Consider the following 27,981-nt stretch of genomic DNA (forward strand, 5'->3'; position numbering starts at 1 on the left):
ATGGCGATCATTCGGATTTTGATGGTAGAGGATTTGGTGATTGAAATGCCAATCACTGTCAAGGTTAGACTATGTATTGTTGGAGATCGTCATCGTCTGGCGCTTGTCAGAAGCGAATTTATCCTTAATGACACCAGGGATGAGGGATATCAGTTATGTGGAGAGACTGGAGAAGCTGGGAATGCTCTCCTTGGAGCATAGAAGTTTAGGGGGAGATTGAATAGAAGTGCTAAAAATGTTGAGGGTTTTGATACGGTAATTAAGGAGAAACGTTTACCACTGGCTGACTTGTCATTACTAAAAGAACGAACCTTGAACACGCTATATGGTAACGTGGAATTAACTCCCTGAAAGGCGGGTGGAAGCAGATTCAATAGGCTCAGTCGGTAGCAAACTCGCCTCTGACTCAGAAGGTTGTAGGTTCAAGGCCCTTTCCAGCAACGTGAGTACAAACATCTAGGCTGCCACTCCAGTGCAGTAGTTATGAAGCACTGCACTGCAAGAGGGGCCACACTGAGGGAGCTGTGAAATGTCGGAGGCTCAGTAGTGAGTGAGCGCTGTAGTGTCCGAGAGACAGTACTGAGGGACCACTGCACGGTCAGAGGGTCAGCACTGAGGGGGCGCTTCAGAGTCCATGGGGGAGTACTGAGGGAATTCTGCACTCTAGGAGTGTCATTACTGAGGCAGAGCTGAAATATCCGAGGGTCAGTACTGAGGGTGCGCTGAAATGTCGGAGAGTCAGTACTGGGGGAGCGCTGCACTGTCAGAGGGTCAGCACTGGGGGAGCGCTGCACTGTTGGAGGGTCAGTACTGAAGGAGCGCTGCATTGTTGGAGGGTCAGCACTGAGGGGGTGCTGCACTCTCAGAGTGGCAGTAGTGAGGGACCACTGAACTGTCGGAGGGCCAGTACTGAGGGAATGCTATACATTCGGTGCAGCTGTACTGAGCGATCGCTGCACTTTCGAAGGGGCAGTGCTGAAGGGGGACTGTATTGTTGAAGGGGTAATACTGAGCGAGCGCTGCACTTTCGGAGGGGCAGTGCTGAGGGAGCACTGTATTGTCGAATGAGTAAAATTGAGCGAGCGGTTCATTTTCGAAGGTGTAGTATTGAGGTAACGCTGCACTCTCCGTGGTACATTACTGTGGGAGTACTGTTTTGTCGAAGGGCTAAAACTGAGCGGTTGCTGCACTGTCGGAGGTGCAGTGTTGAGGGAATGCTGCACTGTCGGAGGGGCATTAATGAGGGAGCACTGTCTTGTCAGAGTGGCTGTCTTTCGGATGCGACGTCAATTTGAGGCCCTGTCTGCTCTCTCTCTCAGGTGGATGTAAATGATCCCAGGGCACCATTTGAAGAAGAGCAGCGGAATTATCCCCAGTGTTCTGGCCAATAATTATCTCAATCAACATCTCTAATGACCTGATCGTTATTGTAATGCTGTCTGTGGGAACTTGCTGTGCACAAAATGGCTGTCGTGTTTCCTACAGTACAACACTGACTTCAGTTCAAAAGTGCTTCTTTGGCTGTAAAGTGCTTTGGGTCATCATAAGGTCGATAAAGGCGCTCTATAAATGCAAGGCTTTATTTCTTAATAGTAACTTTCAAAAGGTAATTCGATATATGCTTGTAAAGAAAAAAAAATGAGGGCTATGGGGAAACGGTTACGTTTTTCATTTCCTTTCGCGAAAGGATATGACACCTTTCAAATAATCTGATCTGTTGGTTATGGGATCGTACCAATCTGTGTAATTTCAACCCACAGAGCACGATGGGAGTAACAAATGACACGATGCATGGTGGTATCGGTGTGAAAGCGAGACTTATTCTCCACAAATATTTTGCAGTGGTCAATCCTAACAATATCATCATAGACACATGCATATGCGATAGGTAGATTGGTGAGTACGAGGTAAAGCAGGCTATTGTCCCCTGTTGATTCTCCCACCACCTGCTGTATATTCAGTCTGGCAGCTTTGCTTCCGGGCTCGGATAAATATGGTGCTTCCGAGCCACTCTTTGTTATGGACATTTAAGTCTCCCCTTCCCCACCCAGAGACTATATTTTGTGTTCTTTCTCTTCTCGTTGCTCACATCAACTGGTGTTCAGCATGAAGATGTGCTGATTCACCAGCTGAATGAGGGCGGTAGGTGGTGACCAGCCGGAATTTACCTTGCCCATGTCTGATTGGAAGCAATGGGACTTTATTATGTCCTTAGGTAATGTTGAGGCGGCGCAAGATCTCTCCCAAACGATTGTATACCGCTGCGCCCCCACCACTGGTGAGTTTGTCCTGCCGGTGGAACAGGATATACACTGGGAGGGAGGAGTCTGGAATGTTGACTGATAGTTATGATTCTGTGACTATGATTGTGCGATAATTCACTGTTTGCAGAGCGTATCATGGAGTATTGAGACAGTTATAGGTTACTTATCTCATGGGTTTATCTTTTAAGCGTTTTCCTTTGATGCCTTGGTGTTAAACCTTTGCTCGTTTTATTATTTTCTCCTCCTCTGCAAAGCAGCATTTTAAGATTGGCTGGTTGAGGTCAATCATTAGAAACACCTTGTTGTTCTTGTTCTAGATTTACTGGACTGAGGCGGGGACATGTAAATTTGGCGGCCCTGGGAATGAAATTCCTGGTGTGAGGCGGGAGCAGTGTTATCTAGGCAGACCTGGGAATGAAATTCCTGGACTGTGGCAGCAGCAGTGTAATCTGGGTGGCGGTGGGACTTAAATTCCTGGATTGAGGCGGGAGCAGTGTAACCTAGGCGGCCCTCGGTATAAAATTCCTGGATTGAGGCAGGAACAGTTTAATCGAGGCGGTGCTGAGAATTAAATTCCTGAACTGAGGATCGGTGACATGTTATGCAGGCGCTCACATTTAATTTAAGTCTGTGTACAATAATGTGAGCTAGATTGTGATGAGGAGAATTGTTGTGGTGAGTATGGATCAATGAGTCTATTTGTTCAATGAATGTGATTAAAGCTAGTTACAGTGAGGCCTAATGATGTCAATTGCGGATTTCCCCCTGCTCTAAATAAGTAGCACCCTTCACTGTGTGACCTCACACAATCAGCGCGTTGCCTCCAAAAAAAAACCACCAGCCTCTCACAGAAGGGATGCCTTGAGTTCTAGGATCGTTAGGGAAAGTCATCTTGGACAGTGGCGCTTAGCAAGAATACTTTGGACTAACAACAGGAAATGTTGAAAACACTAAGCAGGTCAGGCAGCATCTGTGGAGAGGGAAAGAGTTAACGTTTCAGGTCTGTGACCCTTCGTCAGAACTGAAACATTTTAGAGCTGGAACAGATTCTAAGCAGGTTCCGGGGCAGGAAAATTCGGGAGGGGTGGAGAAAAGAACAAAAGTGTCTTTCTGTGATAGGGTGGAAGGCAGGAGTTGTTAAATGTTGCAAAAGGAGATGGGAGAAATATCAAAAGCAGCTGCCTGAAAAAAGTAGGGACCGAGGACATGGTTCTAAATTGCGGAACTCAATGTTGAGTCCAGAATGCTGTAAAGTGCCTAATAGGAATATAAAGTGCTGTTCCTCGAGCTTAAATTGAGTGCCGTTGGAACATTGTAAGAAGCCGAGTACAGAGAGGGCAGAGTGGGAGGTGAACAGAGAATTAAAGTGGAAGGAGACCAGAAGCTTGGGGTCAAGCTTACAGACTGAACGGAAGTGTTCGCATAGCCATCACCCAATCTGCATTCTGTTTCTGAACAGTGTATTAGATACCGTATTGTGAGCAGCGAATACAGTATAGTAAATTGCAAGAAGTACAAGTAAATCGCTATTTCAACTGGAAGGAGTGTTTGGGGCCCTGGACAGTGGGAAGGGAGAAGGGAAAAAGGCAGGTGTTGCATCTCCTGCACTTGCACGGGAAGGATGCGGGGATGGGAGGGGCTGTTGGGGGTGATTAAGAAGTGGACCAGGGTATTGTGGAGGGAGCGTTTCCTTCGGAATGCTGAAAGGGAAGGGGAGGATATACAAAAGTTTTACTATCCCCTTCTCGCTGCTCTTAATGTTCCTATTAAGTATCTATGTCCAGTTATTAATTCTATGAAACACAGTCTATAGAGCAGTAGTGATACCCGCCCTCCTGAATGCCTCAGGGACATGGACCATGTAAAGCAGGCACCTCAAACCAATGGAGAATTACAACCAATGCTGCATCAGCCAGATCCTGCAAATCCATTGGCAGGATCTGTGCGCCAATGTCAGGGTTCCAGCTCAGGCGAACATCTCCAGCATTGAATTATTGACCACAGCAATCAGCTCCGATGGATGGGCCATATTGTCCGCATGCCCGATACAAGACTCCCAAAACAAGAGCTCTACTCGGACCTCCGAAACAACAAGTGAGCCCCAGGTGGGCAGAGGAAACACTTCAAGGACACCCTCAAATCCTCCTTGAAAATGTGCAACATCCAGACCATCATTTGGAAATCCCTGGTCCAACACCGCACAAAGTGGAGTCAGAGTGTGAAAGGCTTAGAGGGTGCAGAATTCTTAAAGTGCATCCAGGAGAGCTTATTGAGCCAGCATGTAGAAAGTCCTACAAGAGAGGGGGCGGTACTGGACCTAATTCTAGGGAATGTGGCCGGGGAAGTGGTAGAAGTGTTAGTAGGTGAGCACTTTGTTGACAGTGACCATAATTCGGTGAGATTTAAGGTAGTCATGGAAAAGGAAAGTGACGGACCGGAAATAAAAGTTCTAAATTGGGGGAAGGCTGATTTTAATATGATAAGGCTGGATCTGGCCAAAGTGGACTGGGAACAGCTACTTGTAGGAAAATCCATATCGGAGCAATGGGAGTCTTTCAGAAAGGAAATTGAGAGAGTACAATGGCAACATGTTCCCGTATTGGTCAAGGGTGGGACCACCAAGCCCAGGGAACCTTGGATGTCAACGGATATGCGAGAATGGATTAGGAAAGAAGGGGGACTTTTGGCAGATACAAAGGACTAAAGACAGCGGAAGCCCTAGAGGAGTATAAAAAGTGCAGGGGGATATTTAAAAAAGAAATTAGAAGAGCGAGGAGGGGCCATGAATTAACACTGGTGAGCAAAATAAAGGAAAATTCTAAGATTTTTATAAGTATATTAAGGGCAAGAGGTTAACTAGGAAAAGAGTAGGGCTCATTAGGGACCAAAGTGGCAATCTGTGTGTGGAGCCAGAAGATGTAGGTGGGGTTTTAAATGATTTTTTAGCATCTTTGTTCACTGTGGAGAAGGACGATGTAGACATAGAGATCGGGCAGGGGGACTGTGATATACTTGAACGTATTAGCATCGAGAGGGAGGGGGTACTACCGGTTTTAGGAGGCTTAAAAGTGGATAAATCCCTGTGCCGGGACGAGATGTATCCCAGGCTGCTGTGTGAGGCAAAGGAGGAGATTGCATGGGCTCTGCCAAAAAATTTCAGAACCTCTCTGTCTACAGGGGATGTGCCAGAGGACTGGAGAACAGCTAACGCAGTACCATTATTCAAGAAGGGTAGTGGGGATAAACCAGGGAATTGCAGGCCAGTGAGACTTACATCAGTGGTAGGGATATTATTGGAAAAAATTCTGAGGGACAGAATTCGCCTCCACTTGGAGAGGCAAGGATTTATCAGGAATTGTCACCATGGCTTTGTCAAGGGAAGATCATGTCTGACTAATTTGATTGGAATTTTTCGAGGGGGTGACTGGGTGTGTGGATGAGAGTAGTGCAAGTGGATGTGGTAAGGCTTTCAATAAAGTCCCACATAGGAGACTGGTCAAGAAGATAGTATAAAAGGGGCGGGACTAGTGCTTGTGCACGGAGTGCTGTGCATTGAGTGCTGCTAGAGTTTGGTAAGAGGGAGAAAAGTCATTTAAGTGTATTTTGTGAATTTTTGTGTTAAAAAGTTAATTATTTGAAGTGTGTTTAATTTTTAAGTGTATATTAAACTGTTAGGGAGTTTAAACCGGAAGTAGAATCCGGGTATAAAAGGGGCAGGACTAGTGCTTGTGCACGAAGTGCTGTGCATTGAGTGCTCCTAGAGTTTGGTAAGAGGGAGAGTTCGGGCAAGTGGCAGGTGAGGGTGTGTTTTTTGTTCTGTTTTGTTCCCCACTCCCCAGGCTTAGACAGGACTGCGGAAGCAGAGCAGCGAGACGAGTCAACCAAACAGGCCCCACAGACAGTATTCAAGGAGGAGGTTGGTGATCAGCTGGTTGGTTGGTTTTCTTCCTGCTCTTTTATTCCTTTAAGTTGGTAAGTCCCATTGAATAGTGGTGTAAAATATCATCTGCATCGGGTCAGAGGGTCTTCATAATTAATAATAATAAATTTAATTAATTACATAGATATGGGTGAACAGGTGATGTGTCACTGTTGCGAAATCTGGGAGCTGGTGGACCCCATTGAGGCTCGCGGTGATTAATTTTGCTATAAGTGTTTGCTAATAGAGGAACTCAACCACCATGTTAAAGAGCTTGAGACCGAGCTTCAGACACTACGACACATCAGGGAGGGGGAGAAGTTCCTGGACTCTATGTTTCAGGAGGTGGTCACACCTATGAAATTAATTACTGCAGATGTAGTCCGTGGTCAGGGACAGGAAGGTGTGACTACAAGTGAGGAAGGTACAGGGATCCAGGATGTAGTGTTGAAGGAGACGCAGCCCTTGCTCTTGTCAAGCAGGATCGAGGTTTTTACTTCCTGTGAGGGCGGGAGAGGGGACTGCAGGGAGGATGAGCAACCAGGTCACAGCACCGTGATACAGGGGGCCATGCAAGTGGAGGGAGTAAACAGAAATGTTGTAGTGGTAGGGGATAGAATCATTAGGGGGATAGATAGGGTTCTCTGCAGTCAAGAGCGGGAGTCCCGAAGGTGCCAGGGTTAAGGACATCTCTTCTGGGCTGGAAAGAAACTTGGATTGGGAGGGGGAGGATCCAGTTGTCGTGGTCCATGTTGGTGCAAACGACGTAGATAGGACAAGCAAGACGGTTCTGTTAAAGGAGTATGAGCAGCTAGGGTTCAAATTAAAAAACAGAACCTCAAGGGGAATAATCTCTGGGTTATTACCTGAGCCACAAGCGAATTTGGCTAGGATAAATAAAATTAAATAGTTAAATGCGTGGCTTAAAGACTGGTGTGGGAGAAATGGGTTTTGCTTCTTGGGACACTGGCACCAGTACTGGGACAGGAGGGAGCTGTTCCGTTAGGAGCGACTCCACTTGGCCAGTGCTGGGACTAGAGTCCTGGCGAATCATATATCTAGGGCTGTAGAGAGGGCTTTAAACTAATTAGTGGGGGGGGGGGGAGGTTTCTAGAGATCAAAAAATAGAAATGACAACGGAGAAGGTCAGAGACTTAGGTAGCAGTGGGGGAATTAAAAAAACAGAACGTGTCAGGAAGGGACAGAAGGTATGGAGTAAAATGTAAAGTACTAAAAGGGGACAAAACACGAACTAAATGTTACAAAACATATTTGAATGTTCTTTATCTGAATGCACGTAGCATTCGTAACAAAATGAATGAGTTAACGGCACAAATAACGACATATGGGTATGATTTTGTGGCCATTACAGAAACATGGCTGCAGGGTGACCATGACTGGTAATTAAACATACCAGGTTATTTAACAATCAGGAAGGACAGGCAGGAAGGGAGGGGAGGTGGGTGGCTATGTTAATAAAGGAAGGAATCACTATAATACAGAGAAATGATATTGGGTCAAAGGAGCAGGATAGTGAAACAGTTTGGGTGGAGATAAGGAATAATAAGAGGAAAAAACACTTGTGTGTCTGGTCTATAGGCCTCCGAACAGTTGCAACTCTGTTGGACGGAGTATTAATCAGGAAATAGTTGAGGCTTGTGAGAAGGGAACAGCTATAATTATGGGGGATTTTAATTATCATATTAACTGGACAAATCAAATTGGGCAGGGCTGCCATGAGGATGAGTTCATTGAGTGTATTAGGGAAGGGTTTCTTGGGCAGTATGTAACTGAACCGACCAGGGGGCAAGCAACCTTAGATTTTGTCCTGTGTAATGAGACAGGATTAATTTAAAATGTCCGAGTAAAGGATCCCCTTGGAATGAGAGATCATAACATGGTTGAATTCCGTATTCAATTAGAGGGTGAGAAGGTTGGATCTCAAACAAGTGTGCTGAGCTTGAATAAAGGAGACTATGAAGGTATGAGAGCGGAATTGATAAGAGTGGACTGGGAAAATAGATTAAAGGGTAAGATGGTACATGATCAGTGGTGTACATTTAAGGACTTATTGTACAACTTCCAAAAAATATATATTTCACTGAGGAAAAAAGGGTGTAAAAGAAAAGAGAGCCATCCATGGCTAAGTGAAGTGATTAAGGATAGTATCAGACTAAAAACAAGGGCATATAAGGTAGCCAAATCTAGTGGGAGGATAGAAGATGGGGAAGTCTTTAAAAGACAGCAAAAAATAACGAAAAGATTAATTAAGAAAGGGAAGACAGATTATGAAAGTAAATTAGCAAAAAATATAAAAGCAGACAGCAAAAGTTTCTATAGTTAAAAAAAAATGAAAAAGGGTGACTAAAGTAAATGTTGGTCCCTTAGAGGATGAGACCGGGAAATTAATGGTGGGAAACATGGAGATGGCAAAAACGCTGAACAAGTATGTTGTATCTGCCTTTACGGTAGAGGACACTAAGAATATCCCAACACTGGACAAACAGGGGACTCGAGGGTGCAGGAGTTAAATACGATAAAATCACTAAGGAAGTCGTACTTGGTAAAATAATGGGACTCAAGGTGGATAATCCCCTGGACCTGATGGCTTGCATCCTAGGGTCTTGAGGGAAGTGGCGGTAGGGATTGTGGATGCATTGGTAATAATTTTCCAAAACTCCCTGGACTCAGCAAAGGTCCCGGCAGATTGGAAAACTGCTAATGTAACACCCTTATTTAAAAAGGGTAGTAGGCAGAAGGCTGGAAACTATCGACCTGTTAGCCTAACATCTGTGGTTGGTAAAATGTTAGAGTCCATTATTAAGGAGACAGTAACGGGACATTTGAACAAACATAATTTAATAGGACAAACTCAGCATGGTTTCATGAAGGGGAAGTCATGTTTGACAAATTTGCTTGAGTTTTTTGAGGAAGTAACATAAAGGGTGGATAAAGGGGAACCAGTGGATGTAGTGTATTTAGACTTCCAAAAGGCATTTGACAAGGTGCCACACAAAATATTATTGCTCAAGATAAAAAATCACGGGATTGGGGGTAATATTCTGGCGTGGGTGGAGGTTTGGGTCTCTAACAGAAAGCAGAGAGTTGGGATAAATGGTTCGTTCTCAGACTGGCAACCAGTAACTAGTGGTGTTCCGCAGGGGTCAGTGCTGGGTCCCCAACTCTTTACATCCAAGTGTAACATATCAAAATTTGCAGATGATACAAAGACGGGACATAAAGTAATGAGTGAGGAGGACATAAAAAACCTGCAAAGGGACATTGACAGGCTAAGTAAGTGGGCAGAGATTTGGCAGATGGAATACAATACTGGAAAGTGTGAGGCTTTGCACTTTGGCAGGAAAAATCATAGAGCAATTTATTATCTTAATGGCAAGAAACTGGAAAGTACTGTAGTACAAAGGGATCTGGGGGTCCTGGTGCACGAAACTCAAAAGGTTAGTATGCAGGTGCAGCAAGTGATCAAGAAGGCCAATGGAATGTTGGCTTTTATTGCTAGGGGGATAGAATATAAAAACAGGGATGTATTGCTGCAGTTGTACAAAGTATTGGTGAGACCGCACCTGGAATACTGCGTACAGTTTTGGTGTCCATACTTAAGAATAGATATAATTGCTCTCGAGTCAGCACAAAGAAGGTTCACTCGGTTAATCCCGGGGATGAGGTGGTTTTCATATGAGGAGAGGTTGAGTAGATTGGGACTCTACTCATTGGAGTTCAGAAGAATGAGAGGCGATCCTGTTGAAACATCTAAGATTGTGAAGGGGCTTGATCGGGTGGATGCGGTGAGGATGTTCCCAAAAGTGGGTGAAACTAGAAGTAGGGGGCATAATCTGAGAATAAGGGGCTGCTCTTTCAAAACTGAGATGAGGAGAAACTTCTTCACTGAGAGGGTGGTGGGTTTCTGGAATTTGCTGCCTCAGAAAGCGGTGGAAGCTATATCATTAAATAAATTCAAAACAGAAATAGATAGTATCCTAGAAGTAAAGGGAATTAAGGGTTACGGGGAGCGGGCAGGAAATTGGACATGAGTGTCGGTTCGGAATGGTCATGGCCTTGTGGGCAGTGGAGTGGGCCCATGGGCCATGTAGCCTGGTTCTGCTCCTACTGTGTTCTAATTCTGTGTTAGATATCAGGAGATGGTTTTATTCCTGTTCTTGGCTGGGGTGGAGATCGCCTTTACAGAAGGTAAGTACTGTAGAAAATAAAGGGACAGAGTGATCTCCTCGATGAGTTTCGATCGCCTAGATGGGTCGGATTGGAATTTCCCAGATTTTTTTCTCCCAAATTGCCATTGGGTGTTTTATCTGGTTTTTCGCCTCTCCCGGGAGATCACATGGGCTAGGGTGGATGGAGAGTGATAGAAGATTTGAGGTTAGGATCAGATCAGCCATAATCTTATTGAATGGTGGAGCAGGCTCGAGGGGCCGATTGACCTACTCCTGCTCCTATTTTTTATGTTCTAAGGTAAGAGTCCATGGGATCCAGGGTGCCTTGGCACATTGGATCCAAAACTGGCTTAGTGTCAGAAGGCAGAGGGTGATGGTGGAAGGTTGTTTTTGTGACTGGAAGCCTGTGTCCAGTGGGGTACCGCAGGGATCGGTGCTGGGTCCCTTGCTGTTTGTGGTCTAAATTAATGATTTGGATGTGAATGTAAAAGGTATGATCAGTAAGTTCGCAGATGACACGAACATTGTTGGGGTGGTAAATAGCGAGGAGGGTAGCCTCAGTCTGCAGGACGATATAGATGGGTTGGTTAGGAGGGGGGAACAGTGGCAAATGGAATTTAACCCTGAAAAGTGTGAGGTGATGCATTTTGTAGGGACTAACAAGGCAAGGGAATACACAATGGAAGGTAAGACCCTAGGAAAGACAGAGGATCAGAGGGACCTTGGAGTGCATGTACATAGATCCCTGAAGGCAGAAGAACAGGTGGATAAGGTGGTTACAAAGGCATGTGAGATACTTGCCTGCATTAGCCGAGGCTTCGAATATAAGAGCAGGGAGGTTGTGATGGAGCTTAACAAAACGCTGGTTAGGCCACAGCTGGAATACTGTGTGCAGTTCTGGTCGCCACACTGTAGGAAGGATGTGATTGATTTGGAGAGGGTGCAGAGGAAATTCACCAGGATGTTACCTGGGCTGGAGCGCTTCAGCTATGAAGAAAGACTTGACAGGCTGGGGTTGTTTTCCTTGGAGCAGAGAAGGCTGGGGGGGGGGGGACCTGATTGAGGTGTACAAAATTATGATGGGCATAGATACGGTAGATAGAAATGAACTTTATCCCTTCGTAGAGGGGTCAATAACAAAGCGGCATAGATTCAAGGTAAGGGGCAGGAGGTTTAGAGGGGATTTGGGGAAGAACTTTTACACCCAGTGGGTGGTTGGAATCTGGAACTTGCTGCCTGATGGGTGGTAGAGGCAGGAACCCTCACATCATTCAAGAAGCATTTCGATGAGCACTTGAAATACCATAGCATACAAGGCTACGGACCAAATGCTGGAAAATGGGATAAATTAGACAGAGCTTGATGGCCGGCGCGGACGCGATGGGCCGAAGGGCCTCTTTCTGTGGTGTATAACTCTACGACTCTATGACTCTATCTATGAGAAGCATCCAGGAAGGTGCTGAACACCATGAGTCTCTTCGCCGGGAGTAAGCAGAAGCCAAGCGCAGGCAGCGCAAGGAGCGCACATCAAGCCATGCACCCCGCCTACATGCCCCTTCAACCACCGTCTGCCCTACCTGTGACAGAGACTGTAGGTTGTAATTAGACTCATCAGTCACCTGTGAACTCATTTTTAGTGTGCGAGCAAGTCATTCTCGGTTCCGAAGGACTGCCTAAGAAGAGAAACCAGGTTACACTGCAATATGATTCTTGTTACTTCTGTTATTAATGGTATTCTGTGTTTCAAGATGTTGAATCTTTGTTAATGCAAGAGTTGTTGTTTAAAAAGCCCACCACATCCTCGCTGCTGTTGGTGTTCCTGGTAAGTCTCTGTATCAAGCTACGAATTCAATAAATCATGTTTAACTGTATTACTGTTCTTATAATTTCCTCTCCCCACACCCTGTCGCTACTTTTGGTGTCCCTGGTAAGTCTCTGTATCCAGCTATTCATTCTGTAAATCATGTTTATCTGTATTTCTCTCCAAGCCATTCCCCATCCCATCCGCACTGAATTCGGCTATTTATTCTGAAGGTGATGCAGTGTTAACAAGATTCAATTGTTCTATATTCAACTCAAGAAAATATATAGGACGAGACTATTTGCTTAACGAATTCCATTCTGCAATCTACACTGAACTATTGTAACAGATCAGAGGAACATTGTCTTTGTGAGGAGAATGTTCACCGAATGACAACAAATCATCGACCTGAAACTTGATCTCTCTCTCTCTCCAAAGCTGCTGCCTGACCTGCTGAATATTTAAAATATTTTCTGTTCTTATTTCAGATTTCCAGCATCCGCAGTAATTTGCTTTTGTTTTCACCTAATGCTCGTCCTGGTTACTGACACAGTCACAGGAACAAATCATGGCAGATCACACCCATATCTTGAAAATGTCTGAAATATCCGCGAATAACTCATTGCAGTCAATGTCTCCTTTCCCACCATCTCCAGTTCTGCATTAGTGGCACTGCTTCTGATGGCTAGAACAGGATTATAAGGATAAATTCTCAAAACACGTTCACTCAGCCATATTTCAATGCGTTTATTTCCAATCTTTGTTTTGAATTAACAATTGGATCCCATGTCCGCCTGTCACAGTTCAGTGGATCTCTCAGTGAGACCCAGAGTGATTCTCTGTTGCCTCCTGCTGCACTGCAGGATAAACAATCCCAGCTGATTGTAACTGAAGTACTGAGGATAAGAAACTCCTTTCATATTTCCTGGATTAAAATTACCTGCACAACTTGGTAACCAACAGGTGAAAAAGTACAAGGATAAATCTCTTCAAATTGAGTTCAAATACTTCACAAAGGTTTCGCCAGGTCGTTGCCTGTGTGATAAATCACGTGACTATGGTGCTAATAAATGCATTTAGTGGGCTATTACCTGGTCAATTATAACTATTTATTTTAATTCAGAATCCATTCCTTACAATGTTATATGGAAAATCTTCCTTTCAATGAGCTACAATTTGTGTCACAGTGTTATACAGCACAGAACGAGCCCCTCTGGCCCATTGTATCTGCACCGGCCATCAAGCGCTATCTATTCTAATCCCAATTCCCAGCACTTGGTCCGCAGCCTTGTATGCTATGGTGTTTCAAGTGCGCATCTAAATGCTTCATGAATGTTGTGAGGTTTCCTGCCTCTACCGCCCTTTCAGACACTGAGTTGCAGATTCCAACCACCCTCTGGGTGTAAAAGCGTTTCCACAATTCCCCTCCAAACCTCCTGCCTCTTACCTTGAAACTGTGCCCGCTGGTTTTTGACACCTCTACTATGGGGAAAAGTTCCTTTCTATCTAACCTATCTATGCCCCTCACAATTTTTGTACACCTCAATCAGGTCCCCCCGCAGCCTTCTCTGCTCTAAAGAAAAAAACCCAAGCCTGTCCAGTCTCTCTTCAGAGCTCAAACGTTCCAGCCCAGGTAACATCCTAGTGACTCTGCTCTGCAACCTCTCGAATGCAATCACATCCTTCCTATTTCAGCGAACCGAGGGCCGACCAGTGCGGACCTGTGAGGAAGCACCTGAGGACAATTCAAATACCGGCGGCAGTTGGGGAGAGGCAGCTGATTCAGTGAACCGAGGCCCGACCAGAGCGGACCTGCGAGGAAGCACCTGAGGATAATTCAAATACCGGCGGCATTTGGGGAGAGGCAGCTGATTCAGCGAACCGAGGCCCGACCAGAGCGGACCTGCAAGGAAGTACCTGAGGAGAATTCAAATACTGGCAGCAGTTGCGGAGAGGTGGCTGATTCAGCGAACCGAGGCCCGTCCAGAGCGGACCTGCGAGGAAGCACCTGAGGATAATTCAAATACCAGCGGCATTTGGGGAGAGGCAGCTGATTCAGCGAACCGAAGCCCGACCAGAGCGGACCTGCGAGGAAGCACCTGAGGAGAATTCAAATACTGGCAGCAGTTGCGGAGAGGCGGCTGATTCAGCGAACCGAGGCCCGACCAGAGCGGACTTGCGAGGAAGCACCTGAGGAGAATCAAATAGCGGCGGCAGTTGAGGAGAGGCGGCTGATTCAGCGAACCGAGGTCCGACCAGAGCGGACCTGCGAGGAAGCACCTGAGGATAATTCAAATACCGGCGGCATTTGGGGAGAGGCAGCTGATTCAGCGGACCGAGGTCCGACCAGAGCGGACCTGCGAGGAAGCACCTGAGGAGAATTCAAATACCGGCGGCATTTGGGGAGAGGCAGCTGATTCAGCGAACCGAGGCCCGACCAGAGCGGACCTGCGAGGAAGCACCTGAGGAGAATTCAAATACTGGCAGCAGTTGCGGAGAGGCGGCTGATTCAACGAACCGAGGCCCGTCCAGAGCGGACCTGCGAGGAAGCACCTGAGGATAATTCAAATACCGGCGGCATTTGGGGAGAGGCAGCTGATTCAGCGAACCGAGGCCCGACCAGAGCGGACCTGCGAGGAAGCACCTGAGGAGAATTCAAATACTGGCAGCAGTTGCGGAGAGGCGGCTGATTCAGCGAACCGAGGCCCGACCAGAGCGGACTTGCGAGGAAGCACCTGAGGAGAATCAAATAGCGGCGGCAGTTGAGGAGAGGCGGCTGATTCAGCGAACCGAGGTCCGACCAGAGCGGACCTGCGAGGAAGCACCTGAGGATAATTCAAATACCGGCGGCATTTGGGGAGAGGCAGCTGATTCAGCGGACCGAGGTCCGACCAGAACGGACCTGCGAGGAAGCACCTGAGGAGAATTCAAATACTGGCGGCAGTTGGGGAGAGGTGGCTGATTCAGCGAACCGAGTCCCAACAAGAGCGGACCTGCGAGGAAGCACCTGAGGAGAATTCAAATAGCGGTGGCTGTTGGGGAGAGGCAGCTGATTCAGCGAACCGAGGCCCGACCAGAGCGGACCTGCGAGGAAGCACCTGAGGAAAATCAAATAGCGGCGGCAGTTGGGGAGAGGCGGCTGATTCAGCGAGGTGAGGCGGACCAATTTAACAGCAGAGGAGAGATGTAAAAAGTAATCCAAGTGTGACGGCACCAGGAAGCAGGTAAGTGATTGGTTGGATTGGTTGGCGAGTATTTCTTTCTTTCTCCTTTTCATTACAAGCTTAAATTCTGCGGGGGGTTTTTCTGGGGTCTCTGTGGTGTAGTGGGGACAGTTGGAAAACCATTTAACTGGTGTAATTAGAGGGATTGATTTAATTTAAATCCAATTAATTAAAGGGGATAATAGCATCTATAATCGGGCAATAAATATTTTAAATGAATTGCACACAATGGAGCAGGTGATGTGTTACTGTTGCGAGATGTGGGAGCCTGTGGACCCCATTGAGGCTAACGGTGATTACTTCTGTGACAAGTGTCTGCTGCTGCAGGATCTCCAGCTCCGTGTTGATGAGCTGGAGTCTGAGCTTCAGACACTGCGACACATCAGGGAGGGGGAGAAGTACCTGGACTCTGTGTATCAGGAGGTTGTCACACCTGTGAAGTTAATTAATTCAGATGTAGCCCATGGTCAGGGACAGGACGGAGTGACATTAGTAGCGAGGCAGTTACGGGGAACCAGGAGGTGTTGTTGGAGGAGCGACAGCCCTTGCTCTTGTCCAACAGGTTCGAGGTTCTTACTCACTGTGGGGATGGGAGCAGGGAATGCAGGGAGGATGAGCAACCTGGCCACAGCACTGTCGAACAAGGGGCCATTCAAGAGGGGGGAGTAAATAGAAATGTTGTAGTGGTAGGGGATAGTATTATCAGCGGGATAGATAGAGTTCTCTGCAGCCAAGAGCGAGAGTCCCGTAGGCTGTGTTGCCTACCCTCTGCCAGGGTTAAGGACAACTCCTCTGGGCTGGAAAGAAACTTGCAGTGGGAGGGGGTGGATCCAGTCGTCGTGGTCCATGCTGGTTCAAACGATGTAAATAGGAATAGGAAGCCAGTTCTGTTAAAGGAGTATGAGCAGCTAGGGGTCAAACTAAAAAACACAACCTCAAGGTTAATAATCTCTGGATTATTACCTGAGCCACGAGCGAATTTGGCTAGGACAAATAAAATTAGAGAGTTAAATGCGTGGCTGAAAGACTGGTGTGTGAGAAATGGGTTTTGCTTCCAGGGACAATGGCGCCAGTACTGGGGCAGGAGGGAGCTGTTCCATTGGGACGGGCTTCACTTGGCCTGTGCTGGGACTAGAGTCCTGGCGCATCATATAACTAGGGCTGCAGAGAGGGCTTTAAACTAACTAGTGGGGAGGAGGTTCCTAGAGAGCAAATAATAAAAATGACAACAGAGAAGGTCATAGAATTAGGTAGCAGTGGGAAAATTAAAAACCAGAGCGTGTCAGGAAGGGATAGAAGGTATGGAGTAAAAGGTAAAGTAATAAAAAGGGCAAAAGCAGGAACTAAGTGTCACAAAACATATTTGAAAGTTCTCTATCTGAATGCCCGTAGCATTCGTAACAAAATAGATGAGTTAATGGCAGAAATAACTACATATGGGTATGATCTTGTGGCCATTACAGAAACATGTCTGCAGGGTGACCATGCCTGGGAATTAAACATACCAGGTTATTTAACGATCAGGAAGGACAGGCAGGAATGAAGGGGAGGTGGGGTGGCTATGTTAATAAAGGAAGGAATCACTGTAATACAGAGAAATGATATTGGGTCAAAAGATCAGGATAATGAGTTTGGGTGGAGATAAGGAATAATAAGGGGAAAAAAAAAATTGTGGGCATTGTCTATAGGCCTCCGAACAGTTGCAACTCGGTTGGACGGAGTATCAATCAGGAAATCGTTGAGGCTTGTAATAAGGGAACATCTATAATTATGGGGGATTTTAACTATCATATTAATTGGGCAAATCAAATTGGGCAGGGCTGCCTTGAGGATGAGTTCATTGAGTGTATTAGGGATGGGTTTCTTGAGCAGTATGTAACTGAACCGACCAGGGGGCAAGCAAGCTTAGATCTGGTCCTGTGTAACGAGACAGGATTAATTAAAAATGTCCTAGTAAAGGATCCCCTTGGAATGAGCGACCATAACATGGTTGAATTCCATATTCAATTAGAGGGTGAGAAGGTTGGATCTCAAACAAGCGTGCTAAGCTTGAATAAAGGAGACTATGAAGGTATGAGAGCGGAATTGAGTAGAGTGGATTGGGAAAATAGATTAAAGGGTAAGACGATATATGATCAGTGGTGTACATTTAAGGAGTTATTTTACAACTTCCAAAAAATATATATTCCACTGAGAAGAAAAGGGTGTAAAAGAAAAGACAGCCATCCGTGGCTATGTAAAGAAATTAAGGATAGTTTTCGACGAAAAACAAGGGCAAATAAGGTAGCCAAATCTAGTGGGAGGATAGAGGATTGGGAAAACTTTAAAAGACAGCAAAAAATAACAAATAGATTGATTAAGAAAGGGAAGATAGTTTATGAAATAAATTGGCAAAAAATATACAAACAGATAGTAAGAGTTTTTATAGTTATATAAAATGAAAAAGGGTGGCTAAAGTAAATGTTCGTCCCTTAGAGGATGAGACAGGGAAGTTAATGGTGGGAAATATGGAGATGGCAAAAACACTGAATGAATATTTTGTATCAGTCTTTACAGTAGAGGACACTAAGAATATCCCAACACTGGACAAACAGGGGGCTATAGGGGGGGAGGAGATAAACACGATCAAAATCACCATGGAAGTGGTGCTCGGTAAAATAATGGGACTCAAGGCGGATAAATCACCTGGACCTGAGGGCTTACATCCTAGGGTCTTGAGCGAAGTGGCGGTATGGATTGTGGATGCAAAGGTAATAATTTTCCAAAACTCCCTGGACTCAGCAAATGTCCCGGCAGACTGGAAAACTGCTAATGTAACACCCTTATTTAAAAAGGGCAGTAGACAGAAGGCTGGAAACTATAGACCGGTTAGCCTAATATCTGTGGTTGGTAAAATTTTGGAGTCCATTATTAAGGAGACAGTAACAGGACATTTGGATAATCATAATTTAATAGGACAAAGTCAGCATGGTTTTATGAAGGGGAAGTCATGTTTGACAAATTTGCTGGAGTTCTTTGAGGAAGTAACATATAGGGTGGATAAAGGGGAACCAGTGAACGTAGTGTATTTAGACTTCCAAAAGGCATTTGACAAGGTGCCACACAAAAGATTATTGCTTAAGATAAAAAAAAACCGGATTGGGGTAATATTCTGGCATGGATAGAGGATTGGCTATCTAACAGAAGGCAGAGAGTTGGGATAAATGGTTCATTCTCAGACTGGCAATCAGTAACTAGTGGTTTTCCGCAGGGATCAGTGCTGGGTCCCCAACTCTTTACAATCTATATTAACGATTTGGAGGAGGGGACCGAGTGTAACATATCAAGGTTTGTAGATGATACTAAGATGGGAGGGAAAGTAGTGAGTGAGGAGGACATAAAAAACCTGCAAGTGGACATAGACAGGCTAAGTAAGTGGGCAGAGATTTGGCAGATGGAATACAATATTGGAAAATGTGAGGTTATGCACTTTGGCAGGAAAAATCGTAGAGCAAGTTATTATTAATGGCAAGAAACTTTGAAGCACTGAAGTACAAAGGGATCTGGGGGTCCTGGTGCACGAAACTCAAAATGTTAGTATACAGGTGCAGCAAGTGATTAAGAAGGCCAATGGAATGTTGGCTTTCATTGCTAGGGGGATAGAATATAAAAATAGGGAGGTATTGCTTCAGTTGTACAAGGTATTGGTGAGACCGCACCTGGAATACTGCATACAGTTCTGGTGTCCATACTTAAGAAAAGACATACTTGCTCTCGAGTCAGTACAAAGAAGGTTCCCTCGGTTATTCCCAGGGATGAGGGGATGAACATATGAGGAGTGGTTGAGTAGATTGGGACTCTACTCATTGGAGTTCAGAAGCATGAGAGGCGATCTTATTGAAACATATAAGATTGTGAAGGGGTTGGATCGGGTGGATGCGGGGAGGATGTTCCCGATGATGGGTGAAACTAGAACTAGGGGGCATAGTCTTAGAATAAGGGGCTGCTCTTTCAAAACTGAGATGAGGAGGAATTACTTCACTCACAGGGTGGTAGGCCCATGGAATATGCTGCCCCAAAAAGCTGTAGAAGCTGCATCTTTACATAAATTTATTATAGAAATAGACAGTTTCCTAGAAGTAAAGGGAATTAAGGGTTACGGGGAGCGGGCAGGAATTTGGACATGAGTCTAGGTTCGGATCGGTCATGGCCCTGTGGTTAGCGGAGCGGGCCCAGGGGCCGTGTAGCCTGATCCCGCTCCTATTTCGTGTGTCTAATTCTGTTAGTTTCAGGAGATAGTTCTGTGATAGAGATTGGCTGTTAGGATCAGATCAGCCATGATCTTACTGAATGGCGGAGCAGGCTCGAGGGGCCGATTGGCCTACTCCTGCTCCTATTTCTTATGTTCTTATGTTTTTATGTATAGTTTGGCGACGAGAACTGCACACAGTATTCCAGCTGTGGCCTAACTAGCGTTTTATACAATTCCATCATAAACTCCCTGCTCTTATATTTTATGCTGCGGGTAATGAATGCAAGTATCCCATATGCCCTCTTAACCAACTTATCTACCTTTCCTGCTGCCTTCAGGGATCTATGTACATGCACGCCAAGGTCCCTCTGATCCTCTGTCCTTCCTAGGGTCCTACCATTCATTGTGTATTCCCTTGCCTTGTTAGTCCTCCCAAAATGAAACACCTCACAATTTTCAGGTTTAAAATCAATTTGCCAGTGTTCTGCCCGTCTGATCAACCCGTCTATGTCGTCCTCGAGACTAAGGCTTCCCTCCTCGCTAATTACCGCTCTACCAATTTTCCTGACTTCTGCGAACTTACTGGTAATACCTCCTACATTCATATCTAAAGCATTAATGTACACTACAAACAGCAAAGGACCCAGCACCGAATCCTGCAGTACACCACTGGACACAGGCTTCCAGCCACAAAAACAACAATCGGTGATCACCCTCTGCCTCCTGCCACAAAGCCAATTTCGGATCCATTGTGCTAAATTGACCTGGATCCCATGGGCTCTTACCTTCTTGACGAGTCTCCCATGCGGGACATTGTCAAAAGCCTTACTGAATTCCATGTAGATTTCATCAATAGCACAACCCTCATCCACACATCTAGTCACTCCCTCGAAAAATTCAATCAAATTGTTTAGACATGATCTCCCGCTGACAATGCAATGCTGGCAATCCTTGATTAATTATTGCCTCTCCAAGTGGAGACTAATTCTTTCCCTCAGAATATTATCCAATAAATTCCCAACCACTGACGTTAGCCTCATTGGCCTATAATTCTCTGGTTTAACCCTACTACCCTTCTTGAACAATGGTATTCCGTCATCTGTCCTCCATTTCATTGGCAGCTCCCCTGTGGCGAGAGAGGTTCTGAAAATTTGTATCAGAGCCCCTGCAATCTTCTCCCTTGCCTCACAAAGAAGGCTGGGATACATTGCATCTGGGACTTGTAGTGTCCGTGTGTTGATAAAGACACTGAAGACAGAAGTTGGTTCATAGGTATTTACTAAGCAAAGTCTGGGGGGGGGGTTTCTAAAGGATATACACAATACACAGGCTTATATAGCCCACGTGGCAATTACCAGCATTACGCACACCTGGGGCTCTTAAAGGCACATACACCACAATTCCTCCCCTTTTAGCTAACCAGTACATCATATTTTAAGTAATTATTAATTACATGTTATATGCAAAATAATATTCATTGATGTAATTAATTTATTATAAGTTAGTCTCTCAGGAGGCTTCCTGACTCGGTCCGGATAATGCCTCGGGGGTGTAGTAGTTTCTGGTCGTGTAGTAGGTTCTTCTGGCAAGGCTGATTCGGCTTGAATGCCAGTGTCGGGTTTTTCGGGTTCCAGTATCACCGGATCGGAGGTAGATATGGGTATCTCTACTTCATCGTTAGATGTATAGAGTGGTGGTGTAGGTTGTCCCTTTTCGGATGACTTTATGATTTGGTCATCATGGCGCCTTATTATGCTTTCTCCGATGTCCACGGTATACATTAGTGGTCGTAGTCGTGTGCAGATAGTTCCAGGCTGCCATTTCTCGGTACGGTAGTCCCGAGCCAAAACCTGTTGACCTATCTAGAAGGTTCTAGTTGGCCTTTCATTCATGCCTTGAAACTGCCGGTTCTCCACGTCACTTCTGATGTTGGGCTTGACCAAATCCAGCCGGCATCTTAGGTTTCTATGGAAGAACATAATGGCGGGAGTTTGGTTGGTAACTGTATGTGTTGCATTCCTGTATGCGAATAAGAAGTTATCCACCTTGTGCTGAAGTTTTATGTCTTCATTACCCATGGCCTTTATGGCCTTCTTGAAGGTCTGGACAAACCTTTCAGCCAATCCATTGGTGGCGGGATGGTATGGGGCGGACGTGTAGTGCTTAACCCCATTGATTTTTAAGAACTTTCTGAATTCTTCGGACACAAATTGCGGTCCATTATCAGAACAGATCTGTTCTGGTAGCCCATTCCTGGCAAATATGGTCCTTAATACTGTGATGGTTTTTTCCGTGGTGGTGGTGGACATCTTTATTACCTCCGGCCACTTGGAGTGTGCATCAACCGCGATTAAGAACATTGAGTCCATAAATGGACCGGCAAAGTCGATGTGTACCCTTTGCCAAGAAGATGAGGGCCACTCCCATGGATGTAGAGGGGCTTGTGGTGGATTGTTTTGGACCTTCTGGCATCCTAGGCAGCTCTTGGTCATTTCTTCGATGTCTCCATCGATACCTGGCCACCATACAAACGCCCTGGCTAGGTTCTTCATTTTCACTCCACCCAGATGCCCCTCGTGAAGCTCCTTTAGCACTTTATCCTGGAGTTTGGGTGGAATCACCACTCTGGTTCCACACATCAAGGTTCCTCGGCACACTGACAGCTGTTCTCTTCTTTGCGAGAATGCTGGCAACAGTGGTTCGCCATGTGCTGCCCATCCCTTCACTGTTAAATCGTAGACCCGTGAGAGCGTCAGGTCATTTCTTGTCTCCCTTTCAATTGCAGAATTTGTCACTGGTAGACATTCCACTATGGTAGAGTGGAATATCTCTACTGGGTCTACTGTAGGTGCCTCTTCTATCGTTGGAACAGTAGGTGCGATAAACCGTCAGCATTCCCATGCTGTTTTGACGCTTTGTATTCTATGTTGTATTGGTGTGCCCCTAGAAAAAGGGACCACCGCTGTAGCCTTTGTGCTGTCATAATGGGAACACCCTTTTTAGGGTTGAATATGGAGATGAGGGGTTGTTGGTCAGTCAACAAGGTAAATTTTTGTCCGTGTAGGTAATGGTTGAATTTCTTTACTCCCCATACCAGGCTGAGTGCTTGGCTGTCGATTTGGGCATAGTTACGCTCAGCTGAGTGCAATGAGCGTGACGCAAAAGCTATCGGCCGTTCCGAGCCATCAGGGAATTTATGCGATAATACTGCTCCTATGCCGTAAGGGGATGCATCGCACGCCAGTCTGATTGGCAGTAATGGATTGTAATGAGCCAAAATTCTTTGGATGTGATTAAGTCTTTGCATTTATGGAAGGCATTTTTGCAGTCTTCGTTCCATTTCCAAATTACTCCTGTTTGCAGCAGTTCATTAAGAGGGTGTAGAAGAGTTGATAGGTTCGGTAAAAATTTATGATAGTAATTTATTAATCCCAGGAACGACCTTAATTGTGAAACATTTTCAGGTGCTGGGGCTTTTATGACCGCCTCAATTTTTTCAGGTGACTTATGCAACCCTTCCTTATTTATTATGTGGCCACAATATGATATTTGATTTCGGAAAAATTCGCACTTGGTGCGATTTGCTCGTAGGCCCCGTTTTCTCAGCCTAGTGAACACCTGCTCTAAATTGGCAAGGTGCTCGTTGTCGTTTTCTCCTATTACAAGGATGTCGTCTAGGTAGCATTGAGTCCCCGGAATCCGTTGGAGGACTTGCTCCATAGCTCTTTGCCAGATAGCTGGAGCGGATGCTACTCCGTAAACCAGTCGATTGTACTGGTACAGACCTTTGTGTTTATTTATCGTGAGATATTTTTTAGAGGCCTCTTCAACCTCCATCTGTAGGTATGCCTGTGCCAAGTCAATTTTGGTGAAACGTTTCCCTCCGGATAGTGAGGCGAAAATATTTTCTATCCTCAGAAGAGCACACTGTACTGTGTGAAGGACCGGGTTTACAGTCACCTTGAAATCTCCACAGATGCGAATTTTTCTCTGTTCTTCAGATCCATCACCCTTCAATGCTTTCTTCATGACTGGGACGATGGGTGTTGCCCACTCGCTCCAATCTATTTTAGATAATACGCCTGCCTTTTCCAAATTCTCCAGCTCTGCTTCGACTGCTGGACGAATTGCGTATGGCACCGGTCTTGCCTTAAAGAACTTGGGAATTGCTGCATCTTCCACTTTTATTGAGGCGGTGATGCCTTTCAAGGTTCCTAGTTTCTCTTGAAACACTTCCTTGGCGTTGGCCAAGATGTCTTTTAATCGTTCAGGTATGACGTCATCGTCATTTTTTTCCTTACTGGTCACCGTCAGTGCCTGAATGGAGTGCCAGTCTAAACGTATTTTTCTGATGCATTCACGTCCCAACAGCGGTGGACCACCATCTTGTAGAACGTATAAATACAACTTCTGTATTTCCTTGCCGTTGTATACAACGGGCACCCTTATTTTTCCTTTGGGGTATACTTTCTGCCGCGTATATGTTTTCAAGATAATGGATGTGTCCTTTAAAGGTATATGCAGAAATAGCCGCTCGTAATCCCGTCGATTTATGACGGTCAGAGCTGATCCTGTATCTAGCTCCATTTTAACTGGGGACCCCGCTATTGTGAGGGTAACCCAAATGGTCTGGTAATCTTCTTTGGCAATGACATTATGTAATTTGAGAGAGCTTAGTCTCTTGTTCCCAGAGTCGCAATCGCTCTTCTGGTCCGCGGAGCCACTGTCCATCATCATTTGTAACTTTCTGTGCTTTTCCTTATTGATTCTTTCCCGTTAGTGGATTTTTTATTTACAGATCGGCACACACGTGGAATGTGTCCCATCTTTCCGCATCGCCTGCATGCTTTTTCCCTGAACCAGCAGTCCCTCTGGTCATGGGTGGATCTGCCGCAGCGATAACATCTCTCGAAACCCCGTTTCATTTCATGGGTGCCGAAGTCCTGTGGCCTTTGCGGTATCTTTGCAGCTCCTATTGCACTGAAAGCCTTGTCCAGTGTAAAATCTTTCTCAGAAGATACCTTTTTTTGTATTTCTACACTTAGGGGATCGCAGATGAATTTGTCTCGCAGAGAATCTGCCAGTCCTGCCTCGAATTGGCAGTGTAGGGTATCAACAATCTCCTCAAAATTCTTGTCCATCGGTTCGGCTGGAGTGATTAAGTTTCGCAACAGCTTGTATGTCTTTGCGGCCATTAGATCAAGAAGCAGTGAAGCTTTTTTTCATCTTCTATTCCATTTGCGGTGCAATATACCTCCACTCTTTCCACATATGTGGTCCAATCCTCTATCTCGTTATCAAAACATCAATATTGCCAAAATTAGGCTCTCTTTCGCTATCAAAAGCATCAATATTGCCAGACTTAGGCATTTCAGAAAAGATATGGTGCTTCCCGCGCTTTTTTTTTCTTTTCTGTAGCAAAGGTATGGCGCTTTCCGTGCTTTCCCGCCGCTGCTGCCGATAACAACGCTTTTTACTGCAGTTTGCGTTCTCTTTATTTTTAATTTACTGTTGGAGACTCGTTTCCGCCGGAGCTCTGAATGCTGACCTGCTTGCCGCGCCGGCCGTCTCCCGAGTGCTCCCTCCCAGTCCGTTATTGCTTGCCTCCGATTTCGCTGCCTGTCTCAGCTGTAGAGCCCGCCGCTGGAGCCCAAGCCTGACCCCCAGGAAGGATTAGCGCAGTACCTGCCACCAGCTTGGCCAGCTGGTGAAACCACAGCTTTTCTCACTTCCTTGAGTCTTCCGGAGGAATCGATGTCCTTGAGGTGCTGCCGAATTGCCGGTAAGTCCGTTTCCACTTCATCGCCACTGTAGTGTCCGTGTGTTGATAAAGACACTGAAGACAGGAATTGGTTCATAGGTATTTACGAAGCAAAGTCTGGGGGGGGTTTCTAAAGGATATACACAATACACAGGCTTATGTAGCCCAAGTGGCAATTACCGGCATTACGCACACCTGGGGCTCTTAAAGGCACATACACCACAGGCCTGGTGTTTTATCCAAATTTATGCCCGCTACAACTGCTGTTACCTACTCCCTCTCAATGCTAATTTGTTCAAGTTTATCACAATCCCCCTGCCTGATCTCTGTGCCTACATCCTCCTTCTCTATAGTGAACACAGATGCAAAATATTAATATAAAACCTCACCTGCACCTTCCGGCTCTGCACACAGGCTGCCACGTTGGTCCCTAATGGCACGTACTCTTTCCCTGGTTATCTCTGTTGCCCTTAATATACTTACAAAACACCTTGTGGTTATCCTTTATTTTGCCCGCTGTTTTTTCATGCCCCCACTTCGGTCTCCTAATTTCTTTCTTATATAATCCGCTGCACTTTCTATACTGCTCTAGGGCTTCCACATGTTTTTAGTAGTTTGTATCTGCCAAAAGCCTCCCTTTCTTTCCCTAATCCATTCTTGTATATCCCATGTCATCCAGGCTTCCCTGGACTTGTTGGTTCCAGCCTTGACCTTTATGGGAACATGTTGGCGCTGTATTCTCTCTATTTGCTTTCTGAATGACTCCCACTGCTCCGATGTGGATTTTCCTACAAGTCCACTTTATCCAGATGCTGCATTATCGTGTTAAAATCGGCCTTCCCCCAATTTAGAACTTTTATTTCCAGTCCATCTTTGTCCTTTTCCATGACTACCTTAAATCTCACCAAATTATTATCACTGTATTATGTGTATTTAAAGAAAACTGTAGAAAGCACAATCTTTAACACACTTCTTACAGCCAGTTATCTTTATAACTGCAGTGCACTTGTATTTATTTTCCTTGTCATTTCATATTACAGCCTTACATTTCAAATACAATTGGCTTTAATTAATGCACGCCAAGATTGCAGTTTCTGTATTTCACCGTTGCATTCATTTTCAGTCCCAAACATAATGGATGTTCTAACGAGGAGCAGGAATCCAAGCGGGATTTCCCCCTCCCTAACATAAAGGGCAATGAAGCGAATTGCACCGCTCCAAAAGCTGACTGATCCCGGGACACAAAGGCTTCCTGCGAGGTTTTGGTCCTTTGTGTCCCTGGTACCTCGGGCAGTACTTTTGTCTGCTGGGCTGAAGGTAGATCTAGCATTTAATCACACATTGATCTAACATCTGTTATTTTCCTGTTGTATTTGGCCCGATTTCATTGATTGATTCTTCAATGTATTCCCGATTATTTTTACAATTAACCCTGTATTCAGCTCTGCGGGTAATAGAAATAGATTATATCATTGAATGTCGCTAATGAGTTGCAGATTTCTCCTCGAATTCCTTCAAACTGCTGCTCTTGCTCCCAGCCTGATGTATAATTTCCCTGTTTATTTCCCCTCCCAGCCTGATGTATACGTTCCCTGTTTATTTCCCCTCCCAGCCTGATGTATAATTTCCCTGTTTATTTCCCCTCCCAGCCTGATGTATAATGTCTCTGGTTATTTCTCTTCCTCACAGTGAACTTAGTGACGATTATGATCCTGTCTCGGGGAAGGTGTGGTCTCTCCAAATGTGTCACTCGCTACCTGCTGGCAATGGCAGCGGCTGATCTACTGGTCGTTCTCCTCGACCTGATACTGAGGCACATTCCGATTGTTTATTTGGAACATTTTCGTTTCGTGCGGTCCATCCCCATGTGTAATATCCATGCCGTCCTGCTTTATGCAGCCACAGACTGTTCTGTCTGGTTCACTGTCACTTTCACCTTTGATCGATTTGTGGCCATTTGCCACCAGAAGCTGAAAACTAAATATTGCACCAAGAAAACGGCAGCTGTGATTCTGGGAACAGTGACTGTGCTGAGCGGTTCAAAGAACATTTTCTGGTATTTTATGTTCACAGGTTGGTATGGTCTTTGGAACATGCCTTGGTTTTGTGATGTAACAAAAGATGTTTTGAATTCACCGGTCTGGGGAGCAATCGAGCTCCTTCATTATATTCTCACACCGGGGGTCCCATTTGTTGTGATTCTGCTGCTCAATGCTCTCACCGTCAGACACATTTTAGTGTCCAGCAGAGCCCGCAGGAGACTCCGGGGTCCCAGCAGTGGGGAGAGTCCCAGAGACCCAGAGATGGAGAGCCGCAGGAAATCCATCATTTTACTGCTTGTTATCTCAGGCAATTTTATCCTGTTATGGGCAGTGTTTGTGGTGGTTTATATATGGAGCCGAATAGGGTCTATCAGGACTGTGTCTGTAAATGCACCTCTTTATTTACAGGAATTGGGATTGATGCTGCAGATGCTGAGTTGCTGCACAAACACTGGGATTTATGCCGTGACCCAAACTAAGTTCAGAGAGCAGTTGAAGAATGTGGGGAAATATCCCTTTACCGTGATTGTAAAATTCATTAAAGGATGA

The 27,981-nt window shown here is 45.5% G+C and overlaps 1 protein-coding gene across 1 annotated transcript; it reads left to right on the forward strand.

Moving 5' to 3' along the window:
• LOC147092030 (putative G protein-coupled receptor 139) lies at positions 1-27,981 on the forward strand. The gene is made up of 3 exons (XM_085976404.1): positions 1-63; positions 2,052-2,142; positions 27,080-27,981. Exons 1-3 carry the CDS (start codon positions 1-3, stop codon positions 27,979-27,981), a joined length of 1,056 nt encoding a protein of 351 aa, XP_085832530.1.

Source organism: Somniosus microcephalus, unplaced genomic scaffold (assembly GCF_052327205.1).
Source record: "Somniosus microcephalus isolate GS21.2 unplaced genomic scaffold, FLI_Smic_1.0 unresolved_chr2, whole genome shotgun sequence".
Taxonomy (NCBI): Eukaryota; Metazoa; Chordata; class Chondrichthyes; order Squaliformes; family Somniosidae; genus Somniosus; species Somniosus microcephalus.